General features: G+C 36.5%; 1 protein-coding gene across 4 annotated transcripts in view; it reads right to left on the reverse strand.

The window, feature by feature from the left end:
* COL19A1 (collagen type XIX alpha 1 chain) overlaps positions 1–18,723 on the reverse strand; it is a 338,738-nt gene that overhangs the window by 316,813 nt on the left and 3,202 nt on the right. For all 4 annotated transcript variants that reach the window (XM_063618674.1, XM_055257198.2, XM_063618677.1 and 1 more), the window contains exon 2: positions 7,828–7,954. In XM_063618674.1, coding sequence (XP_063474744.1) covers positions 7,828–7,954 — 127 coding nt within the window. The remainder of the gene's footprint in view (positions 1–7,827; positions 7,955–18,723) is intronic.

Raw genomic sequence — 18,723 nt, forward strand, 5'->3', positions numbered from 1 at the left:
AATATATCCATAGAAATTCACTGCACTGTGCACTAAGATTTGTCAACTTTGGTGTGTGTAATATCTCAACAAAAGGAGGAAAATAGCATCTCTGTGAGAAAATAATTTAAGCTAAAAATGACTCTTGAAAAACTCAAAAAGACTCCATTCTTATTATATTTTTATAATGACTACGAGTGACTATGTAACCATAATAAATAAGATTAAATTACTCACAATGTATGTAGGGAAGCCCCAGTAGGTGATTAGCAAAACAAGTCTCAAAATAGTGGAAAGGGCCTTTCCATTATGACACTTTGGTTGGCTTATTGCCAAGTTGGAAACAGTATATATCTTATTTAAATTCTTCTGAGGACTTAGCAAATATATGATGATTTCAAAGTAATAAACCTATCACTTTGAAATGAATGGAATTCAACATTTCTAGCAACATTTATGAAAGTCTTTCTACACTAAAAGCCTTTATAAAAATCAAATGCCATTTCATATCTTTAGCATACGTGCTTTGTGGTGAAAAGCTGAAAAAAATAAAACTAAATGTTAATTATTTAGGTGTAAGATTTAAGGCACAATAATCTGAATACATGAATATCATGGATTCATTGCACAAAAATGGCAAGGCAGTGGAAATAGCTATCACAAGGTGGATATGTTCATTTCTTTAAGTATTAAAATATATACTTTAATATAAAGTAAAGTGCACTTTTGAGTAAATGTGCATGTATTTTGAAGAACTACAGAAAAGACTCAAATATCCAAATATTATGTCAAGTAGACAGAGGCAAAGCACCGTGTCATTTCAAAGGCTCTCTGGACTATTGCAAAAGTAATGACTAAAATTTCACCACAAAAAAAAAAATGCACTGCTTTTTCCATTCATCCATCCACGAGCATTTAGGTTGTTTCCATGTCTTAGCTATTGTGAATAATGTTGCAATGAATATGGGGGTGCAGATATATCTTCACAAGGTAGGGATTTCATCTTTTTTGGATGTAGACCCAAAAGAGGGGCTGCTGGATCATATGATAGTTCTATTTTTAATTTCTTCAGAACCTCCATACTGTTTTCCATAATGGCTATACCAATCCACATTCCCACCAACAGTGTGCTAGAGTTCTCTTTTCTCCATATGCTTGCCACGTTTGTGTTATCTCTCGTCTTTTTGACAATGGCTATCCTTATAGGTATGAGGTAATGTCTCATGGTGGTTTAATTTGCATTTCCTTTATGATTAGTAATGCTGAGCACTTTTTCATATACCTGTTGGACATTTTTATCTCTTTTTTGTAGAAATACATATTTTGATCCTTTGTCCATTTTTAAATCAGATTATTTGTTTTACTGATATTGAGTTTTAAAAATACTTTATAAGTTTTGTATATTAACCATCAGATAAGTAGTTTGCAATTATTTTCTCCCAGCCCATAGGTTGTCTTTTCATTTTGTTGATTGCTTCTTTCACTGTGTATAAGTGTTTTAGTTTGACTTAGTCCCATTTATTTACTCCCACTTTTGTAGCCTGAGATTTTCACGTGATATCCAAAAATGATTGCCAAGGTCAGTGTTGGGGAACTATTCCCCCATGATCGCTTCTGGGAGTTTTATGGTTTTTGTTATTACATTTAGATGTTTTATCCAATGGAATATTATTCAGCCTTAAAAAAAGAAAATCTTTCCATTTGCCACAGCACAGATAGACCTTAAGGACAGTATGCTAAGTGAAATAAGCCAGACACAGGAAAAAAAATATTGTGTGATCTCACATGTGGGATATTTTTTAAAAGAGCTTAAATATACAGAGATAGACAATAAAAGAGCATTTATCACTGGTGTGAGGTGGGGAGGAAATGGAGAAATGCACTTCAAAGGGCACAAAATAGCAGATATGTAGGATAAATATATCTAGAGATGGAATGTGCAACATAAGGACTAACAAAATACAATAAAATTCTATTGCATTTGAGATTTTCATTAAATAAGATTTAGCCACTCATTACAAAAATAAGTAACTATGTGAGGTGATAGGTGTGTTATTCTGTTCACTACAGTAGTCATTTAATTATATCCATCCCATAATATGCTATAGACCTCAAATATACACAATAAAATTTATTTTTTAAATTTTTATAATTTTTTTAAAAGATGCACTGCTTAGAGAAACTTAACAGATCTTTTTCAAAAGCAAATGCAAATGTTTTTAACAAATTCATACTAAGATGTTAATAACTATCAGCCCCACTTTCCTCCTGATTTGGCTTGAAGGACCTGGGCAACTTACAGAGTTGGTGGGGGGTATTGAAAAGAGCCAAAGGGGCCCAGCGCATTGGCTTACGCCTATAATCCCAGCACTTTGGTAGGCCAAGGTGGGCGGATCATTTGAGGTCAGGAGTTCGAGACCAGCCTAACCAACATGGTGAAACCCCATCTCTACTGAAAATACAAAAAATTAGCCAGGTGTGGTGGCACATGCCTATAGTCCCATCCACTTGGGAGGCTAAGGCAGGAGAATCGCTTGAACCTGGGAGGCAGAGGCGGAGGTTGCAGTGAGCCGAGATCGCGCCACTGCACTCCAGCTTGGGCAACAGAGCGAGACTCAGTCTCAAAAAAAAAAAAAAAAAGAAAAAAAAGAGAAAAGAGCCAAAGGAAGGCAGCTAGATCATATTTGGGTATATCATTATTTTATCTAGATTACCTACAAAGAAAATACATACTTCAAAAAAGATGTTTACCCCTTCTCCTTCCAAAAATTAGAATCCTGAGCACCTAAGAACAAGTCATCCAAGAGGAGTTAAGATCACAAAGCCAGCCTCTCAATGGTAGAGTGGAAAGAAAACACAAGTGTCCTATAACCAACTTTTCCCCCTCTGTATTGAACATTGCTTCTTAAATACATATTTTAAACAAAATAATAGCATACCTAAGAAATTATCTTCATTCTTTAGTAGAAGTGCATTATGCTCCCACCCTTAGTTTTAAACATGTGCTTAAACACACACACACAGAAAATCACTTTTCCCCTTAATCTCTGTTTTATCCTACTGGTTTGACCTCCTATTGTATTGCTAGGCATTCTAATCTTAAGATAACATCACATCTTTTGTTAAATATTTTTCCTCTCATTGGTCTGAAACTTTTTTTTTTTTTTTTTGAGACGAAGTCTTGCTCTGTCGCCCAGGCTGGAGTGCAATGGCATAATCTCGGCTCACTGCAACCTCTGCCTCCTGGGTTCAAGTGATTCTCCTGCCTCAGCCTCCCAAGTAGCTGGGATTATAGGCGCCTGCCACCAAGCGCAGCTAATTTTTATATTTTTAGTAGACACAGGGTTTCACCATGCTGGCCAGGCTGGTCTTGAATTCCTGACCTCAGGCAATCCGCCTGCCTTGGCCTCCCAAAGTGCTGGGATTAAAGGCGTGAGCCACCGAGCCCGGCCAGGTCTGATACTTTCTATACCCATTCATATAAATCTTCAGTTTAATACAGTATTCATCAAAGGTATGTTGAAATCTCTCCTTTACACTTTTTTTTGTTATTATTCCCTGAAAGTATGTTGAATTCCTTTTTTCTCCTCTCGAATGGCTAAGAAGCTCAGATCAGCTAAAATCCATTATTTTAATGTTTTGTTTTTTCAACTGATTTAATACCTGAAAGATCTGTGTATACTGCTGATACTCAGACTGAAAACGGACTAGTTGTTCTCTGGACACAGAGGCTTCTGGCCTTAGGAAAAGCCAGGGGATTAGGTCATTCCTTGGGTAATACAAAAACAAATGGGAAAATCAAAGTTATAGTCATCATGCAAAATAAATGTAAACGTGTTCTATTATACTCTTTGCAGTTTAGTGAGGGTTCTTGTATTACTTATATTATATACCAGTTTGCTGATTGCAGGGAAAGAAAACATAATTTGTCTGGTCAAGATATAATTTATATTTTAACTTTGCTAAAATGCACATATCTCACACATCCGCACTTTAATAACAATGCATTATGAATAATACAATATGACAATATTCAATTAACTGTGACATAAGGCTTCCAAGAGGTAATGAGGGGCATACATTCAGAAGCCTGCCTGTTCACCTGATATCCGGGAAGGGTCCTACTTGGCAAAGGTTGACCATCTTCCAGGTCTCACAGGACAGGATTTATTGCTTTGGTGAATTTACCAGTGTCCAAGGTCTAGCCTTTGACCTTGCAGGCTTAGAAATCAGATTTTGACAACACAGAAAGCACAGATGCATTTCTCAGGAGCATGTACCCTCATACCTCCTCCCCGTCATTCACTTGGCTCCAGTCTCCCGGTTTTTCTTGCTATTTCTCCCACATGCCAAGCATGCCCCCGCCTCAGAGTCTGGGGACCAAGTGACTGCTTTCCAGGTGTTCACGTGCCTTGCCCTCACACTGCCTTCATGCCTCTGCTTAAATGTTCAATTCTTCCAAAGGAAAATACCTAGTTAGAAGCTACATTATTTATCTAATCATTGTGAAGCTTTCTTCCACTTTCAAAATTTAGGAGTTACAAAGTACATTTGTCAATGAAGGATTTTTACGTGGTATCAATGTTGAACACAAGAATTTCTTAAAAAAACACAAAATAAAATTCTCTATGTAACAGCATACATTTTACTCTAAGTTTAAGCGTGAAGTGTTTGCCAACTAGTAAAAGCCACATTTTGGAATAATAGGTTTTTTTCCTTGTAATTCCTTGTAATTAATAGAAAACTACCTTAGAAGGGCTTATATGAATAGTTACAGGCCTAAATTTAAATTTATAATCAAGTCAATCTGGACACTTAAACTGAAAATTTGTCATAATGAAAGGAAAATGTGTTATTTAAAAAGCATTCTGTCATTTCTATTTATTTAGCCTGTTTTTTTAAACTCTGGTTTTCTGTTTCTCATTGCTTTTTATGATCATATAGTACTTTTGCCTTAGAACAGATTAAAGAAAGTAGATGAAACTTTAATTATTTGATACATAGTCTATATTAGAGGAAAGAGTTTTAAGCAACTAATTAAAGCAAGTTTTGAGATTTTCTAGCATTGTATATATTTTAACACAATTCTCTTCCCCACCTTCTTTTGACAAGTAACTGAGCTGAAACTGTCACATTCAAATGGAAGTTCATTTGCAGTGGGAAAATAAACAAATATACCTTATCCCATGATCTCAATATAATAGGCAAATTGATGAAAGAATATGAAATGACTGAATTCCTAATACCTTCAAAATTTTAAAATTCAAGTTATTATTGAATCTCTCCATATTACTCTTAAATTCTGTCCCAACTGCAACAATTCCAGGTAACTATTAAACATACCATAATGTTAAGGTACAGCAATTAAAAGGTCCAATCTATCCGTCATATATTTAGGTTTAATAGTAAACTGTTGACAACTTCACAGACTCCAGCCCTGAAACCCTAGCCTGTCTCTCAGATTTGTTATCTTTTATTTTTAGATGTAATCACTTCCCTCCGGTAAATGGTTAGTGACCACACTCGCAGGTCTGCACATGAGGAAACTAAAAAGGGAAGCTTGCACTGTGAACCAGATACACGAGACACAAGAAGGGTCTCCTTCCAGGCCATGCCCAGCTTGTCATATTCTTCAATAATCCCTTTGACAGTGCTGTGCTGACATTTTCAATTAATGCAAACGATACTTGAAGTTAAGCAATTTCCATCACACATTCAGTACGTGTTGCTTTATGAACACCCTCTACCAAATAGCATGATAAAAATAAATGTAATTTTTTTCTTTTATTAATTTCCCTTAATGCTTCATGTTAAGTGAATCGTGTTAGAGTTCAGATTAATTTTGAATTCACACTGTTGGGAAAATCTTTCAAAAGATTAATTCAGCAAAGTAAATTGGATCAGAATATATGCATTTTGGTAGTCCTATACATCATGTAACCTGATTAAAGAGTTGAGATACTAGAGCTACAAAAGCAAACATTCAGGGGAATCCCAAGATGGGGAAGTGTTAGTTATGCAAGATGATTACATTCTAGACATCTGCTGTATAATACCATGTTTATAATTAACAGTACTGTGTTATACACTTAAAAATTTGTTAAGAGGGCAGACTTCATGTTAAGTGTTCTTATCACAATTTTAAAAAGTTACTAAAGGCAAACAATAAAATCAAATAACAAAAAAAAGGAACCTTGGCATAAAATGGTGCATAAAATGCAAGGTAACCAGGTGAAAAGGAAAAAGAAAACCAAAATGTCTGTTAATTATCCCAAAGGTAAGTGTTTCTCTAAGAGTTTTCCTCAGATAATCCTGCATTAGATTCATCTGCAGAGCTTGTTAAAGATGTAAATTACCAAATCCCACCCCAGTACGACCTGCAAAATGGGAATATGCGATAGGAGGACTCAGGAATCAAATACGTCAGGTGATTCTTTTTCATTCTAAAATTGGAGAACCGTTTATTTAGGTCCTTCAAATCCTTACTATCATCAAGAACATTTACTACCCACTAGCAAGTGCCTAAAAACTGTCCCTATTCAACCAAAGATTCATTCTTCCTTCTAAAAAAAGTCCTGTCGTATCAGATTAAATTGCACAGCACATTACCTACTATATTTCTTTACAAAAAGAGACAAATTCAGAAGAGTAGAAATAGTATCAGAATAAACTCTGCTGCCCTAACATCTCTTTTCCTTTTTTGCATAGTTGTAGTTGCCATGAGTCACAGCTGATTAATTTCTCACTGAAGAGTTTCCCCCCTAAATTGTATGACAGCCACAGGATGTCTTTTGTACAATAACAGAATATTCAAACTTTCATGTGGATTATTTTAGGAAATGCACCTTCTTCCAAATAATAAAAAATCATAAACACTTGCATAACACTCTGAAAGACTACGATGTGTTAGATCTTTATGAGTAATTATATTTTATGTGTGTCTCAAACTCAAAAGTCTCTCTAGAGTGGGTTTATACTTGTTTAGCAAGAATTATTGAAAAAATATTCAAAAGAATAGGCACAATAATACAGTCTCAGAGTACATAATCATACGTGATTATCATCGGAATACATTATATGTGATCTTTTGCATAGGAGAGATGAAGTTCCTCTTTCCCTAGCAAATGGCTTCTCCAATGTGTCTAATTCAACCTTGTAATATAAATTACATTTAGCTAAGTAACTTATACACACTCAATGTTCAAGAAAAGTCTTCCAAATTAACCACATAATCAATTTCAAAAAGCAGAGGTGAAGGTAAATATTTCAAATTGCCCTTAAGCCTTTTGGAAATATTTATGAAAAGACTGATACATTTAATAATTGCAAATATTGTCTATTTAGTTCAAAAGGTGCTCTAAAGATCTGTCAACCTTTTGTTTGCCTCATCTGAGATACCACAAAATGAACATATAATTAAACTACATTTCCTTTTATACCTCCTATCCGATTTTTCACTTTTTCCTAATTAAGATTAGATATGTCCTTGTTAATCCTAATTAGTAATGAGTTTCCAAACTTATAACTTGAATAATTATTGAAGAAGAAAGGGAAAGATATATAATGTCATATACACACACAGAGGCACACATGCATGCATGTATACTTGTAAATATTGAAGATGAAAGGAAACATAGACTAATATACTATGCATATGAAAAAAATGAGGTAATTTTAGGAATTCCTAATGTGCATCATGGGAAGATCAATGGAAGAAGGCAATGAATTGTCATTTATTCTGTTACAGTACATTAATCTATGGTCTTTTCAATCTTAACAAGATTTGTTTTAATGACTTAAAGGCTATAAATAACATTTGGTGATTAGGCAAAGAGTTGGCCTGGATACCTGTCTTGTCCCTAATGGTCACGGAAGTGGAAGCAGGAAGCAGGAATATTGACATCCAAAGCCAAAGTTTCCAAGGGCCAGTGAGTCTCATTGTGCCTTGAAACCATGTGAACAAGTGGTCACGGATCTGCAACAGAAAAAAAAAACTTGAATCAAGTTCATTGTATGCAGCCCCTTTCAACATCTCCAGAAAATGTTACCAAAGCAAAAACAATCAATGTTACATCATATATCATCATATAACAGGAAATATGATTATATATGCAATGGTGTATCTCAATATATACCTTAATCTGTATGATAAGAGCTCTGAAAAGATTTTCAGATTAGTTTCTAGTTGGTTATTGATGTCGATACAGCTTCTTATCAGTTAAATTTTCTCTGCTTTTAAATTTTTTTAAGCAACTACACTTACTCTGACTTTTTTATTTTTAAAAATTGTGGTCAAAGACACACAATATAAAATTTATATTCATAACCATTTTAAATACAAAGTTCAGTGGAATTAAATAAATTCATATTGCTGTGCAAACATCCCCACCATCTGCAGAACTTTTTTCATTTTGCAAAACTGAAACTCTGTGCTCATTAAAAAATAATTTCCCATTTTCCTCTCCCCCAGCTCCGAGCAGCCTTCATTCTACTTTCTTTCTCTATGATTTTGACTAATCTAGATACTTCATATAAGTGGAATCATTCAGTATTTGTATCTATATGACTTTATTTCACTTAACATATGTCCTAAAGGTTCATCATGTTGTACATTGTTTCAGAACTTCCTCCTCATTTAAAGCTGAATAATATTTCATTGTACGTATATACCACATTTTGTCTGTTCATCCATCAATGGACATTTGGGTTGCTCCCATCTTTTGGCTATTGTGAATAATACTGCTATGAACATGGATATACAAATATCTGTTTGAGTCCCTGCTTTCAATTCTTTGGGGTATATACCCAGAATCAGAACTAAAATTGCTAACAATACAATAATTCTATTTTTAATTTTCTGAGAAACCAGACTACTGTTTTCTATAACAGCTGCACGATTTTCATTCTCACTAACAATGCACAAGGGCTCCAATTTCTCCATATCCTAGATAATGCTTGCTATTTTGTCTTTTAAAATATATATATATATAGGCCGGGTGTGGTGGCTCATGCCTGTAATCCCAGCACTTTGGAAGGCCGAGGCGGGTGATCATGAGGTACAGAGGTTGAGACCATCCTGGCCAACATGGTGAAACCCCTTCTCTACTAAAAATATAAAAAAATTAGTCAGGCACGGTGGTGGGCACCTGTAGTCCAGCTACTTGAGAGGCTGAGGCAGGAGAATCACTTGAACCCGGGAGGTGGAGGTTGCAGTGAGCTGAGATTGTGCCACTGCACTCCAGCCTGGGCCACAGAGTGACACTCCATCTCAAAAATAAATAAATAAATAAATATATATATATATATATAAAATTACTATCCTAATGGGTGTCAGATGGTATCTCACTGTGCATTTGATTTGCATCTCCCTAAGTATTAGTGATGTTGAACATCTTTTCAGGTGCTTACCAATCATTTGTATATCTTCTTTGGAGACATGTCTATTCAACTCCTTTGCCCTTTGCCCTTTTATTTTATTTTTTTTTTCAGAGACAGAGTTTTGCTCTGTAGCCCAGGCTAGAGTACAGTGGCATGATCTCGGCTCACTGCAACCTCCACTTCCTGGGTCCTGGTTCAAGCAATTCTCCTGCCTCAGTCTCTCGAGTAGCTGGGATTACAGGCACGTGCCACTATGCCCAGCTAACTTTTGTATTTTTAGTAGAGATGGGGCCAAGCTGGTCTTGAACTCCTGACCTCATGATCTGCCCACCTTGGCCTCCCAAAGTGCTGAGATTACAGGCATGAGCCACCATGCCCAGCCTCCTTTGCCCATGTTTTAAATCCAGTTGTTTAAGTTGCCTATGCTTTTTGCATTGTATAATATACAATGATTCATATTATTAAAATATAATTATTCACAATTCTGTTTTTTCTTCTGAATATTAGTTTTACATATTTTGGCTTAATTGATGTCATGTTTTCTATAAACTTAACTGTGTTGTTATTGGATTGAATAATCACTGTTACTGAAGTGATTACTGCACATGTTAAAAGTAATCTTGCCTTCTGTTTATAAAGAATAAATGAATACATGCAATGCCTACCTCACCTGAGCCTACCATTGACATCATATTTAATATTAATGTATTACCTCCAATAATTGTTTGTCTTTCTGAATTTACACTTCTACTCCTTTGGTACTGAAATAAAAGATTTAGTAAATAGGACCCCTGTAATGGAAAACTTAAATATCATTTAAATTAATTTTTTTAGTGAAGCAACTAATGTGGAAATAAGTTGCAAGTGAAAATATAATGGCTCCCTCAGTGTATTTGGTAATTAAAATATTATTAAAATAGCTATTCTGAGAGGTCTAAATATGCAAATAAATGCTATATCACTTGCGTGCCATCATTCAAAGTTTAATCAAGAGTCAAATATAGAAGAATTCATTATACCAGTGTCTAAATTCTATCGGTAGACACTCTTTGGAAAAAAACTAAAGCCACCATCTTCTTTGGTATTCTGCGTGTGCCAAATACCCTAAGATCAGCATTTTAAAATTAATTCAAGATTTCAGATCTTTCTGGATGAATAGCTAGAAGTGGCAATTGCAATATTAAAACTGTATGTGTAGTTCTAAATATCAAACAGCTGGTTTTAAGCCTTATTTCTTTTGAATTCGCTCATCTAGATATAGTCCCAATCCTCATATGACTTTGCAAAATTATCCTAGCTATTATTTCAAGTCAGTTGGTAACTGTTAAAGAAATTAATTCTATTTCAAAGGAATGAACTCATAAATATTGATCTGATTTTTAGAGAAATCCATGGTTATATTTTTAACCAAAAGTGATTTCTACTGGTTGATAAATTAGTAGTTTGGCACAGTGGCGAATCATGGCTTCATGTATGGACTCTGCTACTTGTGGAAGAGCTATGTACCTTCTCTAAGCCTTAATTTATTCATCTTCAAATTGGAAATAATACTAGGAATAAATTATTTAATGCATGTGGATTATATAGGGCCTTCACTTAGTCAATATTCAAAAGGTACCTGATATTATAATTGTTTGCTGTACATATTAATAAACAATAATTGGAAAAATTTAGTTGTACCTGTCTCTTGAGCTTGAGGTTGATATTGATATTTGGACAATGGAGAAGTGTCAAAGCAGCCTAGAAATTTATGTTCACTGAAGCTTTGGTCCCTGTTAAAACAACAAAGAACCAGAGGGCTACAAAGCTATAAGCATATGAATTCGATCTTGACATCTCCTAGTTACTTCCTTGAGCCACTTAGCTTCTATCTCATTTATCCAAAGTATTTGCAGAATAAGATTTATGGCTAGTTGACTAAATGTTCTAGTTATTGAAGAATTGCCATTCTGCTACTCTAGTGAAATGTCTCTCACCAAGTTCAGCAGGAACTTGAAAGAAGAATCCTTTTCTCTTCCCTTCTCCAATTCTTGGTGGCACCTCCAATAGCCGACAATTCTTTCCTTCCTGAAACCCTCTTTTATTGGCCTCCCTGATCTGACATTCTCTGGGATTTCCTTTTAAATATTCTCAGACCTTTCTTCTATCTGATTTCTTAATACTGGGATCTGTGAGCCCTCTTTTCCTCTCTTTATAATGTCTCCTTAGGTGATGTCACCATTCTCTTGGCTTTAAATATTATCTGTAAGATGATTAATCTAAAATTTACATCTCCCATCCAGTCCTCTCGACTGAACTTTAGACTGTGTGTCCAGCTGCCTATTCGAAATTCCCTCTTAGATGTCACACAGATATCTGTAACTTAATACATCCAAATAAATTACTGATTTCCAACCACAACTTGTTCTTCTCATACTCTTCCCAGTCTCAGTAATTACTACCCATCAAAATGATCAAACCAGAAACCCAAGGACCCCACTGATTCTTCTGTCTTCCTTATCCCCATCTCCTACTTCCAAACCATCAAGTCATGTTAGTGTTACCCCAAACACATCTCACATCCACTTATTTCTCTTATTTCTCTGCCACTATCCCAGTTCAGATCACCCTGGTCTAGACCCCTCAACAGCTTCCAATTCATTACTGAATTCATTCATCACTGAATTCTGACCACAATTATTCTCTACATAGCAGTAGAGAACTTTTCTTAAAATGAGAGTTGCTTCATGTCACTTCCTTGCTTCAAACTGTTTAATGGCTTCCCATTGTACTTTGAATAGTAGTCCAAAAGCTGTTCTACAGCCTAGAAGTCCCAAATAACCAGGCCCCTATCCACGTCTCCAGCCTCATATGGTACCATTCTTTCCAGTGATGAAATTGCCAGGCTGTTTTCAACCTCAAGGTTTTTGTGTATGTTATTTCCTCATCCTGGAACATTCTGTGTTCATCCTTCAGTTTTCAATTTAAATGTCACTATGTGGAAAAGCCCTTACCTGACCAAGAAGCACACTGGTCTCTAGCTTAGACATTATTTTTTCTGTATACATAGGTTTATTGCTCCCCACTCGATTCTAAGTTCCATGAGAGCAGGGACTATATCTGTCTTGTCCATCACTGTATCCTAGGTGCCTTGCACAGTACTTGGAAAATCAGAGACTCAATAAATATTTGTTGAATTTTTAAAAAGAGACTGCCAATTTACAAATCTTGAGATACAATGAAATATACTTATTTTGGAATCTGTAGTGATAATTCAATATTTAAAAATAATTCTTAAGGCATTACAAGATCTTATAATCTTTCAAGGTTCATTATCATGAATATTATTTCTCTTTGCACATTTCTTTTTTTTTTTTTTTTTTGAGATGGAGTCTTGCTCTGTTGCCCAGGCTGGAGTGCAGTGGTGTGATCTCGGCTCACTGCAAGCTCCACCTCCCAGGTTCACACCATTCTCCTGCCTCAGCCTCCCGAGTAGCTGGGACTACAGGCACCCACCACCACGCCTGGCTAATTTTTTGTATTTTTAGTAGAGACGGGGTTTCACCATGTTAGCCAGGATGGTCTGGATCTCTTGACCTTGTGATCCACATGCCTCGGCCTCCCAAAGTGCTGGGATTACAGGTGTGAGCCACCACACCTGGCCTCTCTGCACATTTCTAAAATGTGTTCACTATTTGAGGGTTCTATTGTTCAGATCCTGATAAAATGGAAGTGTAGCCCACTCAGCTAGAAACATTTGAAGAACTTTTCACCAAAGTCTCAAAATAAATCCTTGTATATGTTTTAAAAACAAATTGTTCAGATCGTAAACCTTGCTGGAGGCACTGGCAGGTTGATCTCAACAAAACTGACAAGGGCAAAGTTTCCCTTGGGTTTTTCGGAACCTCTCCTTTTCCTTACCAGAAACCTCTCACCATCCCCTGACACCTGCTGTTCTCAGGCTTCTCCTTGATGCTCTGAACACATCTCTGGTACCTTCCCTGGATTTCTCAATTATTGGCTTTGTCCACAACCTCCTTGCTCATCAAGACTTGCCACATTTCCTTCCTGTCCCCACAGGTCCCAGCTAGGTGATTATCAAGATAGATTTACAAATGAACCAAGCCAATGTTGTCAGATTTTAATGTGCTGCTCCTCCCAGATAAAAGTTAAGCTATAATATAGATCTTTAATGCTTTCTCAATGGAGTGGCTAATGAAGAACCTCAAGCTAATATATGTGGATCCTGAGGTTTCTTAAGGCCCTCAAATTTTTTTCTCAAACTTGTCCAAAGATGGCTCATAGTACATATTAAGAAGGCTATGGAGAATATTGGTGCTATGATTTGAATGTGTTGCCCAAATTTCATGTGTTAGAAACTTAATCCCCAATGTCACAGTATTAGGAGGTGGGGTCTTTAAGGCGTTGGGTTAATTACCACGAGGATGGGTCTGTTATAAAAGCCAGTTTGACTCTCAGTGTGCACCTCCTGCCTTCTGCCATGTTGACACAGCACAAAGGCCCCCACCAGATGCAGCTGCCTGATCTTGAACTTTTCAGCCTTCAGAACTGTGAGCCAAAATAAAGCTCTTTTATTTGTAAGTTACTCAGTCTTAGGTATTGTGTTATTGCAACATAAAATGAACTAAGACAATTGGTCACATATGGTCTCATTTTCTGAAGTAGAATTTATTTTATATATTATATTTTATTTTAATACTCATAGTAACTCGAGAGGCAGGCATGGCTGCCCAAAACATTAACAGGGTGCAGGGCAAGAGGTCTGCATACCATATGTTTAAATATTTGAAAGTTAAAATAAAGCTAATAACACTTATAAAAAATAATATGCTTTCTCATTTTACTTCAGCAAATACCTTCATAAAGTCTTGAAAGTCCATGTCAAGTTAGAATGTAACAGAGCAGGTGATATGGGATGAGTCGGCCTCTGGCCTGAACCAAAGTTCATCCCTCATTTTTTTTCTTTCTTGGATCCACCTGCAGCTTGAAAAGCCTCATACACGCATATGTAAATATGCCAGTAAGTCAAAGTTGTGTCCATAATGCCTGCAAACAGCTAACTCTTGACCATTCCTTGGGCCTAGGAGTGTTTACACCTGTGGTCTTTCCCTGGGAAGATGGACCCAAGGACAGGGTCTGTTAGACTCTGCAGGGGATTAAGGATCTTTTTTTTTCAGGGAATTTCAGGATCTTGGTTATCCAGAGACTCGTCTAGAAGCTCAGGTTTTAGGTGGGCAGGTCCCCTTAGCTCTGTAAACTCCTAACCCTGAGAGCAGGTGCACATCCAGAGCAAGACTATAGTGGGTGTTCTAAAACGTAGGGTCCAGAGCAGGCCTAATGTTGGTACTGAAGACAGGTATTAGATCCCCATATTACAGATAAAAACACTAAAGCTCACAGAATAATCCCAAAGCCTGGGATTCAAGTCCAAGTCTGCCTGACTAAAATGCTTTTACTGTTATACCATGATGTTTTCTCTCAGGATGTGGGTCAGACATATCACATTCCTACATGCATTCTCTTAAATTTTCAGCTATTTCTATCAAGATTCTGGCCAGACCCCTGAGAATTCCTCAGTGCTATAAAGCACCAAAATCACAATGGTGAGTGTGCCCAGCACTGGCAGTCTTGAGTAGCCAACATTGATGGAGCCTATAAAGCCTTAAAACCATTCAGACAGCCCTCCCTGTAATATATTTCTTATGGCAACAAAGAGATAGTAAATGGCTGAAGGCCTAGCCCTAAGCTCTACCCCATCCTATTATTCTCACCATCATTTGCCATATGGAATAATTTTGGGTACCAGTTGGGTAAGTGAATTTTAAAACGCCATTGTCCCTTCAACTTCCTTAATCTAGCTCCTGAAATCGTTAAGGCACCTATCCAAACCAAGGATATTTGAATAAGGATATAGATTTTTTTAAGTTCTTATTAATCTGTATTTGTATATAGAAAACACAAAATGAATAGAGAGGGACATTAAGAAACCTTAATTATTACTCATTACCATTAATCATAGGCATTAAGAAACCTCATCCTATCAATAGATATTCTATTGATGTCTATTGATATCCATTGATATCCTATTAATACTGGGCCTCTAGACAGCCTATTGATATCTATTGATATCCTATTAATACTGGGCCTCTAGACAGCCTATTGATATCTATTGATATCCTGTTAATACTGGGCCTCTAGACAGCCTGTTGATATCTATTGATATCCTATTAATACTGGGCCTCTAGACAGCCTGTTGATATCTATTGATATCCTATTAATACTGGGCCTCTAGATAGCCTGTTGATATCTATTGATATCCTATTAATACTGGGCCTCTAGATAGCCTGTTGATATCTATTGATATCCTATTAATACTGGGCCTCTAGACAGCCTATTGATATCTATTGATATCCTATTAATACTGGGCCTCTAGACAGCCTATTGATATCTATTGATATCCTATTAATACTGGGCCTCTAGACAGCCTATTGATATCTATTGATATCCTATTAATACTGGGCCTCTAGACAGCCTATTGATATCTATTGATATCCTGTTAATACTGGGCCTCTAGATAGCCTGTTGATATCTATTGATATCCTGTTAATACTGGACCTCTAGATAGCCCGTTGATATCTATTGATGGGATGAGGTTCCACTATGTAACAATCACTGATAAATCAGTGAGCCAAATAGGGAAAGTCGATTGTGCCACTCTGGTCACAGAGCTCAAAAATAAACAAACATCATGTTTTCTTTGAGAGATATACATTAAGGAGTAAAAACGAAAAACAAAAAACAAACAAAAACAAACAAACCAAAAACAAAGAATAATATGTACAGCCGGGCATGGTTGCTCACGCCTGTAATCCCAGCACTTTGGGAGGCCAAGGCAGGCAGATTGCCTGATGTCAGGAGTTCGAGACAAGTCTGGCCAATATGGTGAAACCCCGTCTCTACCAAAAATACAAAAATTAGCCAGGTGTGGTGACAGGTGCCTGTAGTCCCAGCTACTCATGAGGCTGAGGCAGGAGAATCGCTTGAACCTGGGAGGCGGAGGTTGCAGTGAGCCGAAAGGTCACAGCACTGCACTCCAGCCTGGGCGACAGAGCAAGACTCCGTTTCAAAAAAAAAAATGGTGGACTTGCTAAATAAGATGGTCAGGAGCCTCTCAGCACCAGTTTTTGAGTGAGCCAAATCAAATCTGCCTGTGAAACATTAACATTTTTACTGTTATGCCATCTAACAATTTAAAGTGTTCTTTGTGCATCTTTGAAACTTGGTGTTAGGTAAAAGGTCAGAGTATTAAAGCCAACACCAAAATAGAAAATAATATGGAAAGGAACCATGAAAAAAGAGAGGAAGAGGAGGAAATAGAGAACACTTATTTACTTTACATAGGTTGTTACATTTAATGTACATGGCATCTCAACTCTCAAAAAAGTAGATTTAATTTGTTAAATGACTCAAAGAACTCATGTTTTCAGAGCATTTATTATAAAGGGAAATAATGTGTGACTGTGTAGGAGGTTGATTTTTAAATCAAAACTTCTTGACCACCATCCAGTATGCCTATACATACATAACTCCACCAGGAAAATCTGGTCATACTGTTATGAAGTGACACATTGTGTAAATAAGCAAAAACAACAGGTGTTACACATCTGTTCTTTCACCAATCTTTAGCATCTGTCTTTAGTGAAGCTATAGTAGAGTCTGTAAACTATTAGAGAAAACCAGCTGAAGAGCCAAGCCTATAGAGTAAAAAATTCAAGCCAATAATCAGGCAAAATATCCCTAAGAGTTTATGACTAGGTCTAGCATTATTCCTTAGTTTTATCAGTGGCTGGAGTAATTAAATTGAAGTAAGTTTGCAGACGTCTTTTGCAATTTAGGCATAGTTTCTGCCCTCATTATATTCTACAGAAACCTCATGACTTACACGTTTTAATTACAGGCATCATCATCAACTTAGGAACTCAAGTTAAAAATTTCAAAATCATCTTCAATTTATTCACCCCTTCCCCATATCAAATCTCTGTCAAAGTCTATCAAATCTATTTGTAAACGTCTTTTGAATCCATTCCAACCTTCTCATCCTCGCTGAAACTGCCTTAGTTCACGTTTTTACCATTCCTAATCTGGAAAATTGTAATAGACTCCTAACTGGATTCCTTTTCTCCATCTTGTTCCCTTTATTTCCACCTCCCAACTTCTCAAGAATTCTGTTTCTAAAACAAAGACCTAGTCACTTAACTGCCCTGCTCAAAGGTTTCTGGTGGCTCTTCATTGCCCACTCCAAAGTGAGGCACTCAAGGCTCTTTTACACTGGGGCCTCAACTCATCTGTCCAACCACCTGTCCTGCTACCTCCTTCTAAACACTCTCCGCCATCAAATTATTAACAATTCACAGGTTTCTGCACGTGCTTTTTTGGCTGCTGGAAAGTCCTTCCAATCTTCTCCGATCTGGAAAACACTTACTCTGCCTTCAACGTGTAGCTCAAGTGCCATGTCCTCTGTGAAGTCTGTGAGAATCATACCAGGGAGAGTTCACTACTCACTGTCCTGTGATTCAACAGAGCTCAATACCCACTTATGCTTCTGCACACTTTATACTGCACTGCTGTAACTCCTTTGCATTCTTTCTCTTCCCTATATTGAACATCTTGGAGAAAACAGATTGCATTTTGTTTATCTGTGTCTTCTTTAAACTTGACATTTAGTAGGTAGTCATGTGATCAATCTGTAGAATGATACAGTCTAAGGCAATACATTTGGACTAAAAATAAGCAAATGAAAGGTTGGGAACCATTAAGTAATATAGACAGGTATGGGCTTAACATCTGTAGAATGATGGGCATAAAGAAAAGAATGATGGAGAAATGGAGTAAAAATTACTAAAAGAAAGCTCAGTGAACATAATTTCAGTTACTTAGTGGGACAAAAAATAGTACTATTGAAGTTTCTCTCTGCCTCCACAGAAAGCATACTCCCTAGTTCCTAATGTTTGTACTACTTTGAAATATGTCCAACTCTATTACGTTTCCTCAGTTTTGTTATTTCTTCTGTTACTTCCAAACTAGTGTCTACATTCCAGAGGCTCTCAAACCTGGGATTCCCTTTGAGCACACTTAACCTATTCTCTCCATTCTTATCAACTTGTCTGTCTTACCGACTCACTTCTCTGAACTATGATTTGTTTCCATCAACTTTTCCGGTACCATTCTCAATTTCAACCATCACAACTGACCTACATTTTTTTCTGATTACAATTCTCTTGCTCTGTTGTTTTCCACAGAGATATCTATATCAATGATCCAATATCATCTTAAATTAATATATAATATATGGCCATATTTTCAAAT

Source organism: Symphalangus syndactylus, chromosome 2 (assembly GCF_028878055.3).
Source record: "Symphalangus syndactylus isolate Jambi chromosome 2, NHGRI_mSymSyn1-v2.1_pri, whole genome shotgun sequence".
NCBI lineage: Eukaryota > Metazoa > Chordata > Mammalia > Primates > Hylobatidae > Symphalangus > Symphalangus syndactylus.